Genomic DNA, 20,268 nt, shown 5'->3' with positions numbered 1-20,268 from the left:
AAATTTTGAATGTTTCGGGTTATATCAGGTATCCATTTAGGTTCGGGTTCGGTTCGGATAATACCCATAACCTCAAAATACCATAAAACAAGATCCATTCGGTATTTATGCCGGATTCAGATCGGTTCGGATTTATTTTTATCGGACCGGGTTCGGTTCGGGTTTTCCGGTTCGTTTTATTTGCCCAGCCCTATTTCCTACCATAAACAAGATAATTAAAACTATCCATGCATAGTTTAAGAAAAAGATTTAAAAACTAAAAATAATGAAGTAAACATCTGAGTGCACAAAGAAATGAACTAAACACTTGAAAAATGAAACACATAAAGATGAACTCATGGCTTTGATTGCTTTACACTGTTACTTTAGACCGTTAACCGTAGAGATTTTGGTAAACACTTTTGTTTTAAACTGTTGTTTTAGACGGTTGGTTGTTAAAACTGTTAATATTTTAAATACTGAAAAAGTAAAATTAATAATCAAAATCATCAAAAAAGTAAATAATATTTTAAAATTTTCATTATAAATATAAAATTATGTAAATAATAAAAAAAACATATATGAAACCAAAATTTATACAATATAGATCTCGAAATAACAAAAAAATAACAATGATTAATTTACCATATAAAGTTTATAATAAAATCAATATAAAGTAGAATAAGTATTTTTGTTATTGTGGAGAAAAAGAAAAAATATTTTTACAATAAAATAAAACAAAAACCTTTTTTTTTTTTTGTAAAGCCACGTGAATGAATGATGTCGTACGTATTCCATTGAGAAAAAGAGATAAATAGAAAATGGATTTGAGAACTATAGAATCATTAAAATTAGAACAATTTGATTGGTGAAAAAATTGACTAGTTTCGATTTATAACATTATTTAATCACGAAATCACGAAAAAATTAGTTAAATTGTGGAAAAATTAATTAAGCTGCGCAAAATTCTGAAATTTGTTGAACAATAAATGCGGAATAGTTTTCTAAATAAGTCGATAAATTTTACGGAATGGTGGAATATAAATTATTTATAACAAAACTTTTAAACTTAAAAGATTATTTAATCTATTGAAAATTAATAACTATGAATAACTAAAAATATATTATTGTAATAGAAATACTAACTAAATTTAATCAAAACATTTATTTTATTTCAATTATCTACTTTATTAAAACAGAAGTACACTTATAGAATAACCCTAAAAGTTACACAATATTTACAGTCAACTGCCTTTGAGAATTAAATTAGTCTTCCATTAAAAATGATTGTCTTTTCCACTTATTCATTGTTTTCCTAAAATAACTCAAACGAACCACAAAAAAAAGAAACATATTATTAATAAACTCAAACAAACTACATATTTTTAAATAAAGGAACAAATATAAATAATTCCCTTGCAATATCGACACCCTAACATTGCTTATTATATGAATCACATCCTTAGCTTACGTAACCTGCACGAACATCAAATTATATAAGCTTTATAAGTATTTAAACTAAGAAAAACTAACAATGATTCTCACACGAGTTTGAACAATTTCAGTTCACTTAATTTCACGGTGGTGTCTGTAGCATATTTGTAACCACCTTATTATATTGAATATTACACTGACTTCCATATGTCCAAATAATTAATATCATTATCTATCTTATTAAAATCTAATATTTTTGAATTGAAAATATTTTTTCCTAACAATCTTCTACTTAGACATCGGAAAAATAATTAGAAATATTTGCAGAATTTACTAATTTGTTTCTAAACAAGATTTCCCCTTCAATTTCGGAACAAGAAATATATATATATAAAATTTGATCCATAACTACTAAACAATAAACACAATATTCGAATTTCACCAATATAATCTTACCCTTTCCTATTTTGTTGGTTTAACAATAACACACAATAAACAAAATATTCTGCATATTAATGCAAACAAGAGATGCCTTGCGAGAGTGATTAAGATATTTCCTCAACTTTAGCGTTTTGTATTGCGTTAAAAAAATTGACACACACACTCGCGGAACAAGCACAAGATCTTATCATTTCCTATTTCAAATCAAAACCATTAAGATTTTACCATAATTTCGAAAACAAGAAACATAATCAACAAAATATTCTTTTCATTTATTTCGCCTAATATGCCTTGCAAAATAAGCAAAGATATTTATTCTCAACTAGGGTATTGTCACTCTACTATATATTCTACCCGAGTACAAACCTATTCTACACATTCTTTTACGACTTACCTCACAAAAAAATCATGTATGCTAACAAAAGATTTCATTTGATCAGCGATCTTCAACCCTTTAAGGATGCATGGCGTGTTCAAGTGAAACTGATTCACTCATGGATACAAAACCCACCTTACGCTGATGAAACATTAGAAATGGGTTTAGCTGATCAAACTGTTAGTTCTACAATCTTTGTATTTTTTTGAATTTTAATAAAGTAGATTTTATTTCTGAAACAATCATTTGTTATTATTAGGGTGCTAAAGTTCAGTGCTCGTGCAAGAGAACTCTCATTAAGCGAGTCCAACGTAACCTTCCTCTTGGAAAATGGCGTGTTATTCAAACATGAAAATATCTGGAACCAGTGGCAAATACAAACCAACAAAACTGGGTTATAAGATGAATATCACAAACGATACTGTTTTTACAGATTCAGATCTCACTGACAATAGCAGCTTTTTATCCCTAGCAAGTTACGAAGAGATATTGAATGGAAGTGCTGATACTAAGTGTCTTATTGGTATATAATTTTGAACTGCTTTTCTTAGATTATTTTATCTTTTCAGTACTACATATTTTGACTAGCGTTACTATATTTACTTATGACAGACATAATAGGCCAAACTATTGATATTGGTGAAGTTCAGATCATCCAAGTCCATAATGAAGACAAGAAAAGGATTCCGTTTCGCATACGAGACAACATGTATTGTAGTTAACGCAATATAATAAATTAGATCGCAACTTAGATTGATTTCAATAAACTTAGATTGATTTCAATATAAAATTTTGTTTTCATGTGTGTAAAACAGTGGTAATGCTTTGGCATCTTGTCTTTGGGGCCGTTATGCTGAGCAAATCGAACATAATCTTGAGAAACATGTTGGTGAAGACATTGTTTGCTTGATAAGATTTGCTAAAATCAGTGAATTTGGAGGTATGAAAATATTTAATTTTTTTTTTTAATATCAAACATTTATGCGATTTTATAATTGTTTTTAACTATCAATATATTAGGTGAAGTTCAAATAAAAAATGCATTTGATGCATCGCTTTTGGATCTCAATCCACTTTATTAAAACAGAAGTACACTTATAGAATAACCATAAAAGTTACACAATATTTACAGTCAACTGCCATTGAGAATTAAATTAGTCTTACATTAAAAATGATTGTCTTTTCCACTTATTCATTGTTTTCCTAAAATAACTCAAACGAACCACAAAAGAAGGAAACATATTATTAATAAACTCAAACAAACTACATATTTTTTAAATAAAGGAACAAACATAAATAATTCCCCTGCAATATCGACACCCTAACATTGCTTATTATATGAATCCCATCCTTAGCTTACGTAACCTGCACGAACATCAAATTATATAAGCTTTATAAGTAATTAAACTAAGAAAAACTAACAATGATTCTCAAACGAGTTTGAACAATTTCAGTTCACTTAATTTCACGGTGGTGTCTGTAGCATATTTGTAACCACCTTATTATATTGAAATATTCCACTGACTTCCATATGTCCAAATAATTAATAATCATTATTTATCTTATTAAAATCTAATATTTTTGAATTGAAAATCTTTTTCCCTAACAATCTTCTACTTAGACTTCGGAAAAATAATTAGAAATATTTGCAGAATTTACTAATTTGTTTCTAAACCAGATTTTCCCTTCAATTTCGGAACAAGAAAGATATATATAAAATTTGATCCATAACTACTAAACAATAAACACAATATTCGAATTTCACCAATATAATCTTACCCTTTCCTATTTTGTTGGTTTAACAATAACACACAATAAACAAAATATTCTGCGTATTAATGCAAACAAGAGATGCCTTGCGAGAGTGATTAAGATATTTCCTCAACTTTAGCGTTTTGTATTGCGTTAAAAAAATTGACCCACACACTCGCGGAACAAGCACAAGATCTTATCATTTCCTATTTCAAATCATAACCATTAAGATTTTACCATAATTTCGAAAACAAGAAACAGAATCAACAAAACATTCTTTTCATTTATTTCGCCTAATATGCCTTGCAAAATAAGCAAAGATATTTATTCTCAACTAGGGTATTGTCACTCTACTATATATTCTACCCGAGTACAAACCCATTCTACACATTCTTTTACGACTTACCTCACAAAAAAACATGTCTGCTAACAAAAGATTTCATTTGATCAGCGATCTTAAACCCTTTAAGGATGCGTCCCGTGTTCAAGTGAAACTGATTCACTCATGGATACAAAACCCACCTTACGCTGATGAAACATTAGAAATGGTTTTAGCTGATCAAACTGTTAGTTCTATAATCTTTGTATTTTTTTGAATTTTAATAAAGTAGATTTTATTTCTGAAACAATCATTTGTTATTATTAGGATGCTAAAGTTCAGTGCTCGTGCAAGAGAACTCTCATTAAGCGAGTCCAACGTAACCTTCCTCTTGGAAAATGGCGTGTTATTCAGAACATGAAAATATCTGGAACCGGTGGCAAATACAAACCGACAAAACTGGGCTATAAGATGAATATCACAAACGATACCGTTTTTACAGATTCGGATCTCACTGGCGATAGCAGCTTTTTATCTCTAGCAAGTTACAAAGAGATATTGAATGGAAGTGCTGATACTAAGTGTCTTATTGGTATATAATTTTGAACTGCTTTTCTTAGATTATTTTATCTTTTCAGTACTACATATTCTGACTAGTGTTACTATATTTACTTATGACAGACATAATAGGCCAAGCTATTGATATTGGTGAGGTTCAGATCATCCAAGTTCATAATGAAGACAGGAAAAGGATTCTGTTTCGCATACGAGACAACATGTATTGTAGTTAACACAATATAATAAATTAGATCGTAACTTAGATTGATTTCAATAAACTTAGATTGATTTCAATATAAAATTATGTTTTCATGTGTGTAAAACAGTGGTAATGCTTTGGCATGTTGTCTTTGGGGCCGTTATGCTGAGCAAATCGAACATCATCTTGAGAAACATGTTGGTGAAGACATTGTTTGCTTGATAAGATTTTCTAAAATCAGTGAATTTGGAGGTATGAAAATATTTAATTATTTTGTTTAATATCAAACATTTATGCGATTTTATAATTGTTTTTAACTATCAATATCGTAGGTGAAGTTTAAATAACAAATGCATTTGATGCATCGCTTTTGGATCTCAATCCAACTATGGCTGAGGCTTTGGATTTCAAAGAGAAGTAAAATATTTAACCCGTTTCCATGATCGTAGGAGATGAAGTCGTCGGTGGATCTATCAAGTTTGAAGATCTGATTGTTCCATGTCTAATATCTCCAAATCACTGTAAGATCTGCAAGTTCAATATATATCTAAACAAAAAAATTAATTAAAGTACTCGATTAGGATTACAGTTGATAACCTTGCATAGCTCTTCTGATGGAATTAGTATTCTCGATCATCTATCTTCATAAGAAGGAATTCGAGGTGCAGAATCGGATTTGTTTTACTTTTCTTCTCATTGAAGAAGATAGAGAGATCGCAGAAGATTGAGAGAGATAAGAGAACATCAACCGTTTGCCAAAACCGAGTTCCCAAAAAAATATGTCTGCTTCCCGGGAAACAAAACTGTTACACATGGGCTTTTAAAATTATGGACCTTTTTCAATGCTAAATGACCCAAATAGTTTTCTATTTAACACAAACTCAAGCTTTTAATTAAATTGTAACTTTTTCAATATTATTCATAATCTGTATAAAAAAATCTTTTACAAATCTTAATCAAATTTTAAATAAGTTATTTTTTCATAGCCGTTGAATAAATGAATTTCCGTAAAAAATCATACATTTTTTATCTATTTCATATATCATACTAACTCATAATTCTTTGTTTGATCATATTTTAATGGTTGTCAATAGAAATGTGGCCCAACTTAAATTACCTTATCACACTGTGATCAATTTTGTAATCAAATTATGTTACAGCAATTTTTGTATTATGTGATGTTTTTTGTCATCATTTGTATTATAATTTTGATACATTATATAATGGTGTAATAATTTTTAATTACATTACGTAAACAGAAAAAAACACCCGCCCGGTCGGACGGGTCCAGATCTAGTTTATCTTAATCTAAATACATTAATAATAATAACATATACATTAAAAATAGAGTTATTGATTAATATTATTTATTTCATAATTATTTATAATTAACTAATATTTAAAATATTATTTTCATATAATTAAACAATATAAAAATTTGATTCCACAAATAATCTGCTAAAACACTTTTCACCTAATAAAAATTCCTTTGTATTTTTCAGTGTTTTATGTTATATTCCGCAATTTGTTTTGATTTTATATTTTTTGCGGTTTTGCTTTTTTTAGACGTCATTCAGAGCATTTCCAATGTACACCTCTATAATAGAGATGAAAATGCTCTAATGTATTCCTCTATAATATAGTTCTTCTATTTTAGAGAAAAATATAGAGAAAAGTTACTTTTGCCTCTATATTTATAGGTGAAAATAACATATCTTTATATTTTCTCCTATAAATAGAGAAACTCTATTAATGGACAGAACTTAGGTTCACCCTACCTTTTAGAACCAATCAAAGTGACACATAGATTATTAATTAAAAAATATTAAATTAAATAAAAAATAGCTAAAAAAATTAAAACGCTAATTTTAACGACGCTAACGCTTACAGGTAAACCCTAAATCTTAAATTCTAAACCCTATATCCTAAATTCTAAACCCAAATCTAAACCCCTAAACCCAAACTCTATACCCTAAACCCTAATCCTAGATCCTAAACCCAAAAACTAGACTATAAACATAAACTTTATACCCTAAACCCAAGTCCTAGACCCTAAACCCAAACCGTAAACCTTAAACCCAAATTATATACCCTAAACCCAAAACCTTAACCATAAGTCCAAACGGTAAATCCTAAACCCAAACCGTAAATCCTAAACCCCAACCCACGGTTTGGGTTTAGGGTCTAAGACTTTTGTTTAAGGTATAAGGTTTAGGTTTATAGTCTTATTTTTTGGTTTAAGGTATATAATTTGGGTTTAGGGTCTAGGATTAGGGTTTAGGGTATAGGGTTTAGGTTTAGGAGTTTGGATTTGGGTTTAGAATTTAGGGTATAAGGCTTAGAATTTAAGATTTATGGTTTAGAGTTTCGCTAGCGGCGCTAACGTCGTTAAAATTAACATATTTATTTTTTTTGCTATTTTTTATTTAATTTAATGTTTTTAGTTAATAATCCATGTAACATTTTAATTGGTCATTAAGAATTTAAGAGTGAAGTGAATTTAAAGATTGAACTTAAGTTTTGTTCTTATAGAAGTATACATTAGAGTATTTTTACCTCTATAATAGAGTTTTTTTATTTTAGAAAAAAATATAGAGATAAAAATAAAGCTGTTTTGGAGATGATGTCAGCCGTTCGTATGTCACCTCTCTAACCTCAATCGGAGGCCATAATTTTTTTGTTTGTTCACAATGGGCTGGTTGTAATTTCAATAGCCTTTTAGGTTATTTTTGCATTTTATTCAAGTTTGGGTTTAACTTTGTATTCAAGTTGTGATTTGGCAATTTTCCCTTGTATTTTTCAGTGTTTTATGTTATAGTCCGCAATTTTTTTTTTTTTAATTAATATTTTTTTGCGTTTTTGCTTTTTTAGCGCCATTCAGCCGTTCGTATGTCACCTCTCTAACCTCAATCGGAGGCCATAATTTTTTTCCGAAAAAGATTTGCAATTCAACAAGTTCGATGCTCTCCAAATTGACCCATCTGAGACCCATTAATCTCTAATGGGCCTTCAAACAGAGAAGATGGGAATATACACGGTCGTGTGCAGGAACAGCGGCAGAGAATGATCGGCAAAGACATTGAGGGCCGCTGCTCGCTTCGTCTACCTTCGAGCTCAAGCGCAAGCATCGTCCAGGTCCTCTGATTCATCCGGCGGCGTTCAGTCTTCATTTTTCTCATCTCTGCCCTACCTCCGCCGTGTGCCAGGTATTATAAAAATCCTCTCTTTCTCGGTTGATTGCTGGATCACGCTTCTCTCTTTCACTGTCTGTAGCTGAGGTGATATCATGGTGTATTCTCACATGATCTCGTTTAACTAGGTTGTGATCGAAACTTGCCCATTACGAATCATAGTCTCTTTATCAGTTGTGATTGCTAAAAACCGTAACAGTGGATGCATAAAGGTTACAGCTTTTTGATAGCTCAATTCTTAACCTGGGACATTAATGTAGTTTCCAGGGATCTTAAACTAGTACAAGTCAATATAGTGTGATCACATTGCTCTTTGAATCTTGCCTTGCATTGAGAATACTCGTGACTCTGTTTATATCAAATTTAAGATCAATTCATATTTCCGTTCCCAAGGAGGACGAGAAGAAGAAGAAGAGAAAAGACTAATAACTTAAAATAGGCAGCCCAAGTTGATAAGCCCCCAATATAGTTTCACTGCCTTTAGTCAGAACCGTTTCGATTCCACTGCGTCACATCTCTCTCAGATCTCTCGGTGAGAACTGAACATGTTCACGGCGGCGAGCGCGGGAAAGTGGCGGACAGCTTTTCTCTCTCTCAGGGACGAAATCTCAACCACTCCACAGCCACCTGTTCCTCGTTTGCTTCAGGATCTAATCTTCTCTCACTCCAATTCCCTGCTCTCTGCCGTCTCTCTCCTCCCACCCCACGAGCTCACTTCTGACTGCTTGTTCCTTCTCGATTTGGTTTCCAAAGCTGATGGTCCTGACTGGATCCCCGTCTCTCTTCATACTTGCCAGCTGGTGCGTCCTCTCCTCCACCTCTCTTCTATTGCTCTCTCCACTCTCTTCTTAACTCTATTTGCTTTTGTAAATCCAGATACACGATGTTTGTGCTCGTGTACTTGTGCAACAAAACTCATCGTCATGGCCGCTCTTTCTTCACTCTTTTGCTTGTGTCTTGGAGTTTCTTCTGCGCCAACCAATGCCTTCGCCCCGTTCCACGGCATATTCCTCCAGAGTCGAACCTGTGATCCAATGTTTCGAGACTCTAAGGTTATATCATGTCCCACTCTCTCTCTCTCTCTGATTGTTTTCTTCTTGCTGACTTTTCACTTTCTCCCCTTCTCCCAGACGTTTGGCCGCTCTGTACCAGAGAAATAGCTCCCATCCGGAGAACATTCACCTTGTCAAGTTTGTCCTGCGCATTATTCCGTTCCTACACCATGATTTAGTTGCATCTTATGGTTGCTCAAATCAAGAACCTACCGGGAAAAAACTGCTAAGCTTATGGGATGCCATGGCTCTTGCCTTTGACATGTTTGGTGGAGCCTTTTCTGTCTCTGGGTCTTTGTTTCCTAATGACGTCTGTCAATCCACCCTGGAGGTACTCAGTTCCCTTCACTTCTCCTCTCATCTCTATAATATGTATGCTTTGTTACTCAAGGTTGTACATTTTGATATAGGTTCTAAGGAAAGTAATGGACGTATTAGCATCCAAGGGGCAGCTTGTCGAAGACCGATCTATGTGGCGGTACGTCTTATGGGCCTTAAAGCTATGCCTTTTGGTTTTGTGGAGAATACAGTTCACTCCTTTTTTTTGGGTTTATTAGACTTGTTGTTCCTCTTAGCTAATATTGTTTTCTCAATTTTCTTCAGCTTCTATTCATGCCTTCTTGACTGTGTGCACGTGGTCCTTACAAATATCAAATGTCCGGTTTCTGATCATGTAAGTTGGTTCTTGGTAGCCCTTTATCGTCTTATCCGTATATAAAGTGATGTTATGGTTTTAACAACAAATGCAGACTTTTCCGCGTTGTTTAACCAGAAATTGTAAGATTGCAGGTCTCAAGTTTCATAGCGGCATTGAGAATGTTTTTCTGTTTTGGACTTAATGGCCCACCTCAGTTCTCTCATCCTGATGTTGTTCGCAAGGATAAGCAGTTAAATGTCAAGCTTTCCCCATTGAGATCTGGAGTAAGTAAGAACGCCAATGATACTCCTTATAGGCCACCCCACTTGCGCAAGAGGGATGATTTGAACTCTAAGCTTCCAGAGTCTTGCGACTGGCGGCGGCTGTCTGCTCAGGATTCTGCTAGTTCTGATGTTATATTATCAGATTCTGATTTTAGTGACAGTGACGGATCCATTAGGGATTCTTATAGCGCCCAAAGCTCTAAGGTCAGGATAGCTGCGATTGTTTGCATACAGGCGAGTAACAATGTTTTGTTCTTATGTGGTTCTCATATTCTACTAAAATTTTCAGTGGCTGTTACTTATTCAGTTTTTTATTCTTCTGTTAAGGATCTTTGCCAAGCTGATTCAAAGTCATTTACCACTCAGTGGATGACCCTCGTGCCAACCAATGATGTACTGAAGCCAAGGTAAAATTTTTACCTACAACATCTCTTGTAAGGGTATCGTTATGTTTTCTTGTCTCCTTAAACTCTCTGAGATCATAAACAGGAAGCTTGAAGCTACTCTTATGACCTGCTTGCTTTTTGATCCTCATTTGAAGGTGTTTTTTCCTGTCCCTTTTTTTGTCATCGAGGTTGCATATTTCGATTTTCTATTCTTATATTCTCAACATCTTATGTGGTTAAGCAAATATATTTAGAGGTCTATATTTGTGACTCAGTTTTGTGATTGCTTAGTCCCGACAGAATACATTTTTGTTTATTTTTGCAATGTCTAGGTAAGGATAGCATCTGCGTCAGCTCTTTCCACCATGATGGATGGGGCTTCATCTATTTTCCTTCAAGTAGCAGAGTACAAGGAATCCTCTAAGTATGGATCGTTCACGCCCCTCTCAAATTCCCTTGGTCTGGTATTAATGCAACTTCACACAGGTACTTCAACAACATTAATTTTCTTTCTCTTTTCATTCTGGCTTGGCTATTAGTTATTCCTTGTTTGACTAAGATCTTTTATTCCGTTATGGCTGTAGGCATTCTACATTTGATTCACCGTGATAATCATGGTAGATTGTTGATTCAGCTGTTCAAGTTTCTCTTGCTGCTGATATCGAGCACACCGTACGTAAATTTCTTTTGTGTTATATCCTGTCAGCTCTTCGTGGTTAATAATTTTTGTTTTGTAAGCATTGCAGTATCCTTATAATTAGTATTTGATATTTGTCATCGAAAAGACCTTAGTGGCTCTTTGTTAAGGTTTATCTTTGACTAAGTGCAAGAGCTTCATGATATGTGCGTAGACCCAGCTCCCGTTTAGCTGATGCTTTTTTTTAAAAAACATATTCCAATATTTTGGTATTTTGTATGAGTTTTTCTTGTGTTCTTTAATGTTTGTTATCATTTTCAGTTACTCGAGAATGCCAGGAGAATTGCTGCCAAAAGTTATAATGTCTCTGCACGCTAGGATTACTGAGGGGTTTTCCTTCAAAAATGATCAAACTGGTCTCCTGGTTTGTGCCTTCTTCTCCTCATTTTTATGTGTTTGTTGTCTTGGTCTATGATGGAGATATGAATTCATGTGTTAATATCTAGGGTACTTTGGACTATCCTAGTTTCCACTGGCTAAATCATGTGGGATTTAGACTAGTTTTAGTTACATACGTTAGTTTTTAGACATAGGGAAGTAATAGGAGGAGAAAAATATGGGTATTTCTTTGGACGGTACAGGCGTTGGACAAAGGTCTAGGGATGTCTTGGGACAATTTCGTCTCTGTTTATGTTTTCCCAGTTCATTTCATGTTAATAAAATCTGTTCTATTCCATTTGGTTTCGCTGGTTTCCTATTCCCATTGATCTTAAGTTTTTATTGTGGTAAGAACAAACTAAAATCTTCCTTCATTCAATCACCCAAGGAAAGACTTACCTTTAGACTCTTTAATAGAGGATTCTTAGCTCTCGAGCCCCAATACCTAACCCACAACAATACAATCCCTTCCCACGTTTGACCTAGATGGTGCGTCGTTATGCGAGCTAGGAACTCAGACTTTTAAGATGCTTTTGCTTTGATATGCTGAACAATTTTCTTCTCTGATCTCAAGCTTCTTCTCCTTAGAAGTTGTACCTGTGAATGCCAATACCTATATTGTGATATGTTTTGTACAGGTTGCCGCAATAGGTTGCCTGACAGCTGCATTCTCTACCTTTCCTCCTCAGATGAATGTACATAATATGCTTTTGGATGAGACAGCAGCAGGTTGACCTTATCAGATAACTTGCTCCTGTTCCATTGTGACTATAATCTCATTATGATGTTTGACATTTTTTCTTGAACTCGTTTTAGGATTCGACGGAAGTGAAAGGAAGTCGGGAGTTATTTTTACTTTATTTCGTTTTGCTGAGCAATATTCTGACGCATCGACATGCATTGAGGCTCTTCAGGTATTTTGTGGGTTCCTACCCTTTTAAGGAGTTATAAACGTAGAAGGATAGACGAATAGAACAAATTCAGGCGGGTTAGTGCTGTCTGGAGTCTGGACGGCAGTTGTACGTTAAGAACACTTTAACCTGTCTGAAACATTTCTGTAATGAGGGTGAGATGTGGTAGAAAATTATGTGACACTGGTGCATGGTTGAGGAATATGCCGACTGTTTTTTCTTTTTGCATTTCGTGTAACGTTATGCTATTCTAGCCAAATTTATAGCTCTTTTGTATAGATTTTGATTATGACAGCTGCTACATTTCCTTCTCAAAGATAATATGGTTGCTGCACAGGTTCTCCGAGCTATGGCTCTCAATTACCCAACAATAGTGTCAGCGTGTTGGGAACGGGTCTCTGTCCTCGTGTATAAACTTTTGCAGTTTGCTGTTGTTGAAGATCCTGCAAAGACATGGAAGGCTTCAGTTAAAGAGCCTGTTGGATATGTTGGGGATAAAATTCTCACAGCTGCTATTAAGGTAGGACTCTGTGGAGTGGACCAGATAAAGTCATCGCTAAGATTCATCCAGCCAAAACAACCGAAAACTTGAATTGAAATAATATCATTCTATTTTGAAATAATATAATTCTATTATTGAATCATAAGCCATTGCTGATTGGTAGCATATTCATAATTAGTTTTAAGGGATATCTTAAGGCCACATGGGCAATAAGAACTTACTCATGATTGCATGTAGGTTCTAGATGGATGCCTTCGCGCAATATCTGGATTTAAGGGAAATGAGGATCTTCATTTTGATAGAATAATCGATACACCTTTTACATCTGACTGCATAAGGTCAATAAGAATTTCATCTGCACCATCATATGGATTTGAGAATCCTGAAATTGCTCAAGAGCAACTCTCTCAGGCAGGGTGTTACCAATGGTCTGAGGCTATTCGTAAACATATAGTTCTGGTGTTACACAGTGGTTCTGCGGTGGTAGGTTGAAAACTTAACAAATAACAGTTCAATCATACATGCAGTTGCTGTAGTTTGCATAATATTTGCGGTCTTAAATTTCTTCGTATGTTTGGAAGGTGAGGAGCACTGTGGTCACTTGCTTTGCTGGTATTACGTCATCCGTATTTGTCTCTTTCAGTCAGCAGGAAAGGGAATTTGTTACTTCATCAATTGTAAGTACTTGAGCCTTGTTGCGGATTGGAATTTAAGTATCCCGATTTTAGTTTATAGTATATGTGCATGACGTCCTTTTTTTGTAGATAAACGCTGCATTGCATGACAAATCACCTTCAGTCAGATCAGCAGCCTGCCGAGCTATTGGTGTAGTTTCATGTTTTCCAGAAACTTCTTTAAGGTAGGTTAACCCATTCTCTTGAGTGTCTCCAATTATTTCTGTCTTGGTATCCGTGGTCGAGAACTTAAGGAACTTTGTTGATGCAGTATTGGGATATATGAAAAGTTTATCTTGGCTGTTGAAGCGAATACCCGCGATCCCTTGATTTCGGTATTTCATTACCGACTTTCATTTATTTGCTCTCATGAGCTATGCATTTTAGATTCACTTTTTTCTTATTGCTATGCGTTTTGTCAATTCAGGTGCGTGTAACAGCATCCTGGGCTTTGGCCAATGTATGTGAAGCTCTGCGTTACCGTGTCAATGATACGTCCTTTGGAGGTATTAATGCTGAAGTTATAATTAGACGCTGTTACAACTTTTGGATTTTATTTTTTCTTTCTTCTCCTTAGTAGGATCAAATACAACTTCACAAGTCGTGGACTCGCTCATAGAATGTGCTTTGCGCCTTACTGAGGATGGGGACAAGGTAATGAAAATTGCTTCCAACATTTCGTGATAATTAGTTCTATTATTACTCAGTGATATGCTCCCCAATCCCAAATTACTCTTAAGAACAATTAATTAGTTGTCCTCTCCGTACCTTGTTATCCAAATGTTTTGTTTCTGTCTTGCGACTTTAGCTTGCAGAAACTTTTCTCTATGAAGCACACAGTAGGTTTTGGTATTATTTGCCTGCCATCATCATTTCCGTAATTCTATTGTTAGGTCAAAGCAAATGCAGTTCGAGCACTGGGGAGTATTTCTAAATATGTAAAATTGAGATGCATGACAAGTAACCACGATGTTTTACCTTCCGTCCATCACCATTTATCTGGCGCGGTAGATTCAACCTGGTTGGAGAGAACCGTGCAAGCATTTCTTTCCTGTGTTACTACTGGTAATGTTAAGGTATAACCTAATAAGTAGTATTAAATTAGATGGTATTTTCTGTATGTGAGTATTTGGGTTTCAATCAGTTTTGGTTTGAGTTGGCCTAAACTGGTTTGAGAGAAAGCTTACCATACTCAAATGTAATTAATTTGGTTTGGTTTGGTTTGATAAAAGATGTTTTATATAGAAATGTATTCGATTTGATCTGGTTTGTATCAATGTGGTTCGGTTGGTACAGGTTCAATGGAATGTTTGTCATGCGTTAAGCAATTTATTCTCCAATGAGACAGTGAAACTACAAGATATGGATTGGTATGCATCCTTTAGCTCTCTATTACCTGCTACTTCTCTCGGTTACCATTACAAACTCTTTTACTTTTTGAAGGGCTCCAAGTGTTTTTAGCATTCTACTATTGCTGCTTCGTGATGCATCGAACTTTAAGATAAGAATACAAGCTGCTGCCGCTTTAGCTGTCCCTGTAACCCCACTTGGTTAGTTTGATTCGAAACCCTCTTTCTCCCATCCCCTGTAGCTATAATATTAAACAAGGTCGCTTTTTGTTTCATAATGTTTGGGGATTGTACTGTTTGGTTGATTATTCCCTCACACATAATGTAATTGCAGCTTATGGGAGATCATTCCCTGATGTTGTCAAAGGTGTGTGGCATACGTTACAGAATCTCAATTCCGACAGAGAGACGACTCCAACAAATTTCAAATATAAGAAATCACTTGAGAATCAGGTAAAAGTTAAAACCATGAAACCCTTGTTGGCGTAATTTCAGGTTATTAATGAATGATTTAATCTCAAGTGCGGTTGTTGATTTCAGTTAACCTCGACCATGCTGCATCTCCTTAGCTTAGTTTCAAGCGGTCGTTGTGAAGCGTTGACAGATTTTCTTCTAAAAGTAAGAAACTGGCAGCTATTGTTAAAGTAATGACATAACTTTTCATTTGCGAGATTTTAAAGTAATGACATAACTTTTTTTGTTGGAAACCCTACAGAAAGCCTCTTTTCTAGAGGAGTGGTTAAGAGGATTGTGTGTGACACTGAAGGAGGAAGACAATGCGTCTGGATCAGGCAGCACGAGCACTTCTGGTGAGAAGCAGAAAAAAGAGTTGATCTCTAGAGCTATACGGTCACTTGCCAGAAGCCTAGAGGCTGGACATAACCCGGAAATGGCTCTAAAGTTGCAAGAGTTAGATAGCAACTTGAATTGACTTAGCAGGGGCTACGTTTTGGGGTTATCTTCTTCGCCATGTTGTAACTCTAGTTAATGTATACAATTCAACAAATGTACATTACCTCCATGACAAATTTTGTTATACTACCATGTATACATAGATATAGCGTTGGCCGATATATATGACCTCTGAAAATATTATAGAAACTTATTTTGTTGCTAGAACTTGTCTGACACAGAAAGGAGTACATGTAACCAACAACTGTCTTTTAATCTCCTCGGCTGATACAGGTTGCTGACTCTATGGCATCTCGGGAATCTGGCTCCAGTCCATTTATGATAAGTTCCTCTTTGTGGAATGAAAAATTTGTTGGCAAAAGATATGAAATCATGGAACTAGGCTGTATAACGACTAGCATGGAATCAGTAATGATACTGTTTAGAAAAGTTCTGGAATTGTCTTTGATGAATCCACAAACCAGCTACAGTACTAATACATTTTTCAATATTTACCAACATGCCCACACAATCTACTGATACGTTTCTTCACAACCAATTGCTTCCACAATGATTGTCAACTCTTAACATTTCCAATGCAGTGAATCTCCAGCTTCTGTGAAAAGCCAATTGTATCATCAACTAAATCTCAGCCAGCCACTTGCCTTGAATCAGAAGAGCCAGTCATCGCCTCGATTCTCGGCTTCCTGCAGAACAAAGCCACAGCTCAATTAAACAACAGCCGACATATTTGATCTAGCCTGTTCAGTCTTATGCACTTGTCAATTGTGAGCGATCAGTTTTAACATACAGACTCTATCTGATTGTGTACTTCACCCTGTTTCTCCCTATATAATCCACATCAAGACAAAACCCTCTTTAGTTGAAGTAGAGGAAGTTAGTAGTACCTTCAGCAAAGGGCTGTTCCAAACGAGTAACAATATGTTTCCCATATGTGTATTTCTTCAAAGCAGAAGCGTGCATCCTGACTCGGCTGGACAATGCTGCACGCTGCTCAACAGTACACGTCTCGAATATCTTCTGCACCACATAGTTTCCATACTGGTCCTTCATCATCATCTGTCGAAAAGGTGGGCTTGCAGTTAATAATATCCTATCAGTTTAAGATAAAAAAATGTATCAGGTTTGGTCCATTTGCTCACCAATAGACTATCATAGCTCTCGTCGGGCCCTGCAACCTCTTCGATAATAAGGTCCCGCTCAATTCTGCCACCATGCTCCAGGCACTTCTCTATAACATTTGATGCAAATTTGTGTAGGCTAAGCTGCACAATGTGCCCTGATAGTTTTCTCACGATTCTCTCACGTTCTTTAGATGTCCCTTTCTCCAAGACATGCTGCCAAATAGCAACACAGGCTTTTAGTGGTGATTGGTTGTCAAACTCTGGGATTTTGGTTTATTTCAAATTCGATTACAAAAGATTTAAATGGTGTGACATACCTGTGTGACATAATTTCCATATTGGTCCTTGGAAAGGACGCATACTGATTCCAGTATCTCCTCGGTGATGAACTGACACTGATGCTCATTTGCGCAACGCTCCAGAAGCCTCTATACATAAGGGAAAAGGAAACGTACAGATGCATTGTCATTGAGCAATAATGAGAGAAGCCAAGATAAGGAGAAAGGAAAGAATCAGTCGTTTAATTTATTTCTTAGTACCTGTATGACACGGCAGCCATAAGGATGCATAGAGAGCGAGGACACTTGACCACGGAATGCAGCTAACATGAATCCAACTCTGTCTGCAGAGATATTCTCGATGCATTTCTGGATCACATGGTTTCCGTTTTGGTCTCGAACACATCTCATGACCTGTCCGTCAAGCTCACGTGCCAAACGAACTCTCTGATCAGGTTCTATGACATCAAGAGCCTAAACACCAGAACAAATTAACACCCATGAGTCAACCATTTTAACAAATTTTATAAAAGTTCAGACAAAATGTATAGTGACTTTTTGTACCTTTTGTATAACTCTACAACCGTACATCTGCAGACTAAGTGGTACTATCTGTCCCATGAGTTGATCCGCGAGTTCCTTTCTCTGTGATGGGTTTCCGTACTCGAAAAACTGAACACAGATAATTGCAAATAATCAAGAAAAGGGATTAGTCTGAGTGACAATGCAGGATAAAACATAAGGTCAAAAGTAGAAACAGACCTTCTGAATGACATAATTGCCAAACACATCAGTCATAAGTTTGCAAGCATGTGGGAGAATCTCCCTAAAGACAGCTGCTTTCTCTTCTGGATTACAATGCTCAAGCTTTTGCTGAATGAACCGGCTCCCGTGCTGATCCGCACTGAAAAGAAAACAGAAGGTTTTAGTAAAGTTGATTGAGAAGAAAACCAAAAGACAAAGACTCGTGAAAAAATTGCCTGAACTCAACAATGTGTCCTGTGATGTCTGATAAACCAAACCTCCTGCCTTTTCCAGATTTCAGCTCTTCAAGAAAATTGCACAGTCTCGGACCATTGCCCTGTGGCCGCCACCCAGGATATGATGCCTCTACATAGGGAACAGAGCCCGGTGAAAGAGGAGCACCGGGCTGTGCAGGCAGATACTGCATCATAATGCCAATATTTGACTGGACTCCATAATAATTAACACCCATTCTACCCATATTAGAGTTACTCGGCGGCCCCCTTATTCCCCGGACAAACTTCTGAGGCTCAGGACCATTCTTATGGTTCCCCCTAGGAAGCTCCATCTGCCCGAATGGCTGTTGACTGTACTGCATATACATAGGATCTGGAAAAGAAGGCTGCCCCTGTGGAGCATAGAACTTCTGAGCATACTGCATTTCACCTCCCGCACTTGGACCGACAATAAGCGGAACGGAACCATGTGAAGGGTATCCTCCAGGTATGAACTGTGGGTGTGGGATCATGTTAGTGTAAGGTCCATAACCATATTGAGGAGAGTAAACAGGAGGAGACTGCATGTTGTAGACTTGAGTTGGTGAAGTCACATAAGCTGTCTGAGTTGGAACGTAAAGCTGAGGCGGCGGCTTAAAGCCTGGAGACTGAAGCAGATGTTGACCGTAATGAAACTGTCCGGTCCCGTTAACCGCATCGTTTACACCATGATGATAACCCATTTTGCCACCGCCGCCTTGAACCCATGTTAGATTATTGTGTTGTTGATAAACCTGCCTTTCTGGCCTTGCGTTCCTTGGCTCTCGAGGGTATCTGGGAGTTCCAGGTCCAGATATGTTGACATTCTTCATCTTAGAGATGATGGTTGACTCATCAGGAGTCTTCTCAGTGACAACGGAAGCTCTAGTCACTGCAGCAGCATCATCTGATATCTCCGAGACATTACCACTCTCATCCGCTATGTTCATTTCACCGTTTGATGAGTTAGACTCACTACTATCATCCTGCGACCAAAAGAGATTCAGATGTAACTTATCAAAGGCCTTGGAGCATCAAAAAAAAAAAAACATGAACTTGGAGAAGAGAAGGCAAGGCAAGGCAAGCGAAGCCGAACCTGTCTCAAATCTTCTTCCACAGCATTTGTCATATCGGAAAAACTAATAACAGATAGCTGCTGAGAGCTTTCATCCTCAGACACTTCCTTGTGAGTAGAAAGTGCACCTTGGGACAAGTGAATGGGAGACTTAACTTTATAAAATCTACTACCTACACGATTGTCTACGAACTGATGATACTGAGCAGGGTAATAGACAGGTGGAGAAGGTGTGCGGTTCAGGTTGTGTTTCAAAGGCTCCTGCTTTTGAAAGCTCGAGTTGTTATAACCGGAGCTGCCCTGTCGTGACAACAGATTATCAACGGCTCGAAAAGATCCCTCCATGCTCGGAGGAGCACTCCCACTTCGGTTAGGAACAGAGTTAGACCATCTCTCATTGCTCCCAGACATTCTAATAGGATTCTCAGTTGCCATTTGCTTAAAGGTTGTTGCTTTTCTTGGGTTCTCTACAATAAGAACAAGAAGGGAGATTCAAACAAACTAATCACAAAATAAAGCAATGAAACACACCAATTCATAAGCTCGTTTTCGAAATATGTTTATAAAATAAGCAAATGATACATAGCTTGTAATAATAATAATAATAATAATTAAAAATCAGCAGAAAAATTAAAACAGTTCGAAATCGAGTAGTTTAACAAGTGTAGAAGTGAAAAGTGAAAGCAAGAACAAAACTTTAAAGGCTATTATGACATATCTAGTAGACCTCGTCGCATAAGAAAAGACAGAGAGAACCCAAAA

At 36.0% G+C, this 20,268-nt stretch overlaps 3 protein-coding genes across 7 annotated transcripts; 2 read left to right on the top strand and 1 right to left on the bottom strand.

Annotated features, from left to right (window-relative positions):
• Positions 1-4,401: 4,401 nt before the first annotated feature.
• LOC125579829 lies at positions 4,402-5,401 on the top strand. The gene is made up of 5 exons (XM_048743694.1): positions 4,402-4,548; positions 4,629-4,893; positions 4,983-5,079; positions 5,186-5,310; positions 5,391-5,401. The coding sequence occupies exons 1-5, from the start codon at positions 4,402-4,404 to the stop codon at positions 5,399-5,401; spliced, it is 645 nt and encodes a 214-aa protein (XP_048599651.1).
• A 2,616-nt stretch (positions 5,402-8,017) lies between these two features.
• Positions 8,018-16,238, top strand: LOC106346519 (HEAT repeat-containing protein 6-like). 4 transcript variants are annotated; one of them, XM_048744217.1, is made up of 27 exons: positions 8,018-8,264; positions 8,774-9,049; positions 9,126-9,301; positions 9,380-9,632; positions 9,712-9,779; positions 9,905-9,974; positions 10,091-10,456; positions 10,550-10,629; positions 10,712-10,763; positions 10,941-11,094; positions 11,193-11,280; positions 11,567-11,669; positions 12,322-12,412; positions 12,500-12,597; positions 12,932-13,114; positions 13,334-13,579; positions 13,678-13,773; positions 13,861-13,955; positions 14,042-14,105; positions 14,198-14,276; positions 14,348-14,424; positions 14,664-14,846; positions 15,067-15,140; positions 15,214-15,320; positions 15,454-15,572; positions 15,660-15,737; positions 15,835-16,238. In XM_048744217.1, the coding sequence occupies exons 2-27, from the start codon at positions 8,795-8,797 to the stop codon at positions 16,048-16,050; spliced, it is 3,471 nt and encodes a 1,156-aa protein (XP_048600174.1). In that variant the 5' UTR covers positions 8,018-8,264; positions 8,774-8,794; the 3' UTR covers positions 16,051-16,238. The 4 variants fall into 4 exon arrangements, with proteins under 4 accessions (XP_048600174.1, XP_048600175.1, XP_048600176.1 ...); XM_048744218.1 differs by having other exon boundaries at positions 8,020-8,264; positions 8,618-9,049; XM_048744219.1 differs by having other exon boundaries at positions 8,021-8,264; positions 8,643-9,049; positions 14,351-14,424.
• A 163-nt stretch (positions 16,239-16,401) lies between these two features.
• On the bottom strand, positions 16,402-20,258 carry LOC106346520 (pumilio homolog 6, chloroplastic-like). 2 transcript variants are annotated; one of them, XM_048744220.1, is made up of 10 exons: positions 20,234-20,258; positions 19,528-19,973; positions 18,414-19,417; positions 18,196-18,337; positions 17,998-18,105; positions 17,695-17,907; positions 17,473-17,583; positions 17,174-17,368; positions 16,919-17,090; positions 16,402-16,717 (listed from the first exon to the last, which is right to left on the bottom strand). In XM_048744220.1, the coding sequence occupies exons 1-10, from the start codon at positions 20,241-20,243 to the stop codon at positions 16,695-16,697; spliced, it is 2,424 nt and encodes an 807-aa protein (XP_048600177.1). In that variant the 5' UTR covers positions 20,244-20,258; the 3' UTR covers positions 16,402-16,694. The 2 variants fall into 2 exon arrangements, with proteins under 2 accessions (XP_048600177.1, XP_048600178.1); XM_048744221.1 differs by having other exon boundaries at positions 18,420-19,417.
• Positions 20,259-20,268: the final 10 nt, after the last annotated feature.

Source organism: Brassica napus, chromosome C1, assembly GCF_020379485.1.
Source record: "Brassica napus cultivar Da-Ae chromosome C1, Da-Ae, whole genome shotgun sequence".
Taxonomy (NCBI): domain Eukaryota; kingdom Viridiplantae; phylum Streptophyta; class Magnoliopsida; order Brassicales; family Brassicaceae; genus Brassica; species Brassica napus.
The sequence above is the reverse complement of the archived record's forward strand: the minus strand, read 5'-3'. Positions and strand labels throughout refer to the sequence as shown.

Coding starts and splice junctions, on each gene's coding strand:
- LOC125579829 (XM_048743694.1), top strand. CDS start 4,402: ATGTCTGCTAACAAAAGATTTCATTTGATCAGCGATCTTAAACCCTTT. Junction 4,894..4,982: donor TGATACTAAGTGTCTTATTG/GTATATAATTTT, acceptor TACTTATGACAG/ACATAATAGGCCAAGCTATT. Junction 5,080..5,185: donor TTTCGCATACGAGACAACAT/GTATTGTAGTTA, acceptor TGTGTAAAACAG/TGGTAATGCTTTGGCATGTT.
- LOC106346519 (XM_048744217.1), top strand. CDS start 8,795: ATGTTCACGGCGGCGAGCGCGGGAAAGTGGCGGACAGCTTTTCTCTCT. Junction 9,975..10,090: donor AATGTCCGGTTTCTGATCAT/GTAAGTTGGTTC, acceptor GTAAGATTGCAG/GTCTCAAGTTTCATAGCGGC. Junction 11,095..11,192: donor ATTAATGCAACTTCACACAG/GTACTTCAACAA, acceptor TTATGGCTGTAG/GCATTCTACATTTGATTCAC.
- LOC106346520 (XM_048744220.1), bottom strand. Junction 17,369..17,472: donor ATGGAAATTATGTCACACAG/GTATGTCACACC, acceptor GCTATTTGGCAG/CATGTCTTGGAGAAAGGGAC. Junction 17,091..17,173: donor AGAGCTATGATAGTCTATTG/GTGAGCAAATGG, acceptor CCTTTTCGACAG/ATGATGATGAAGGACCAGTA.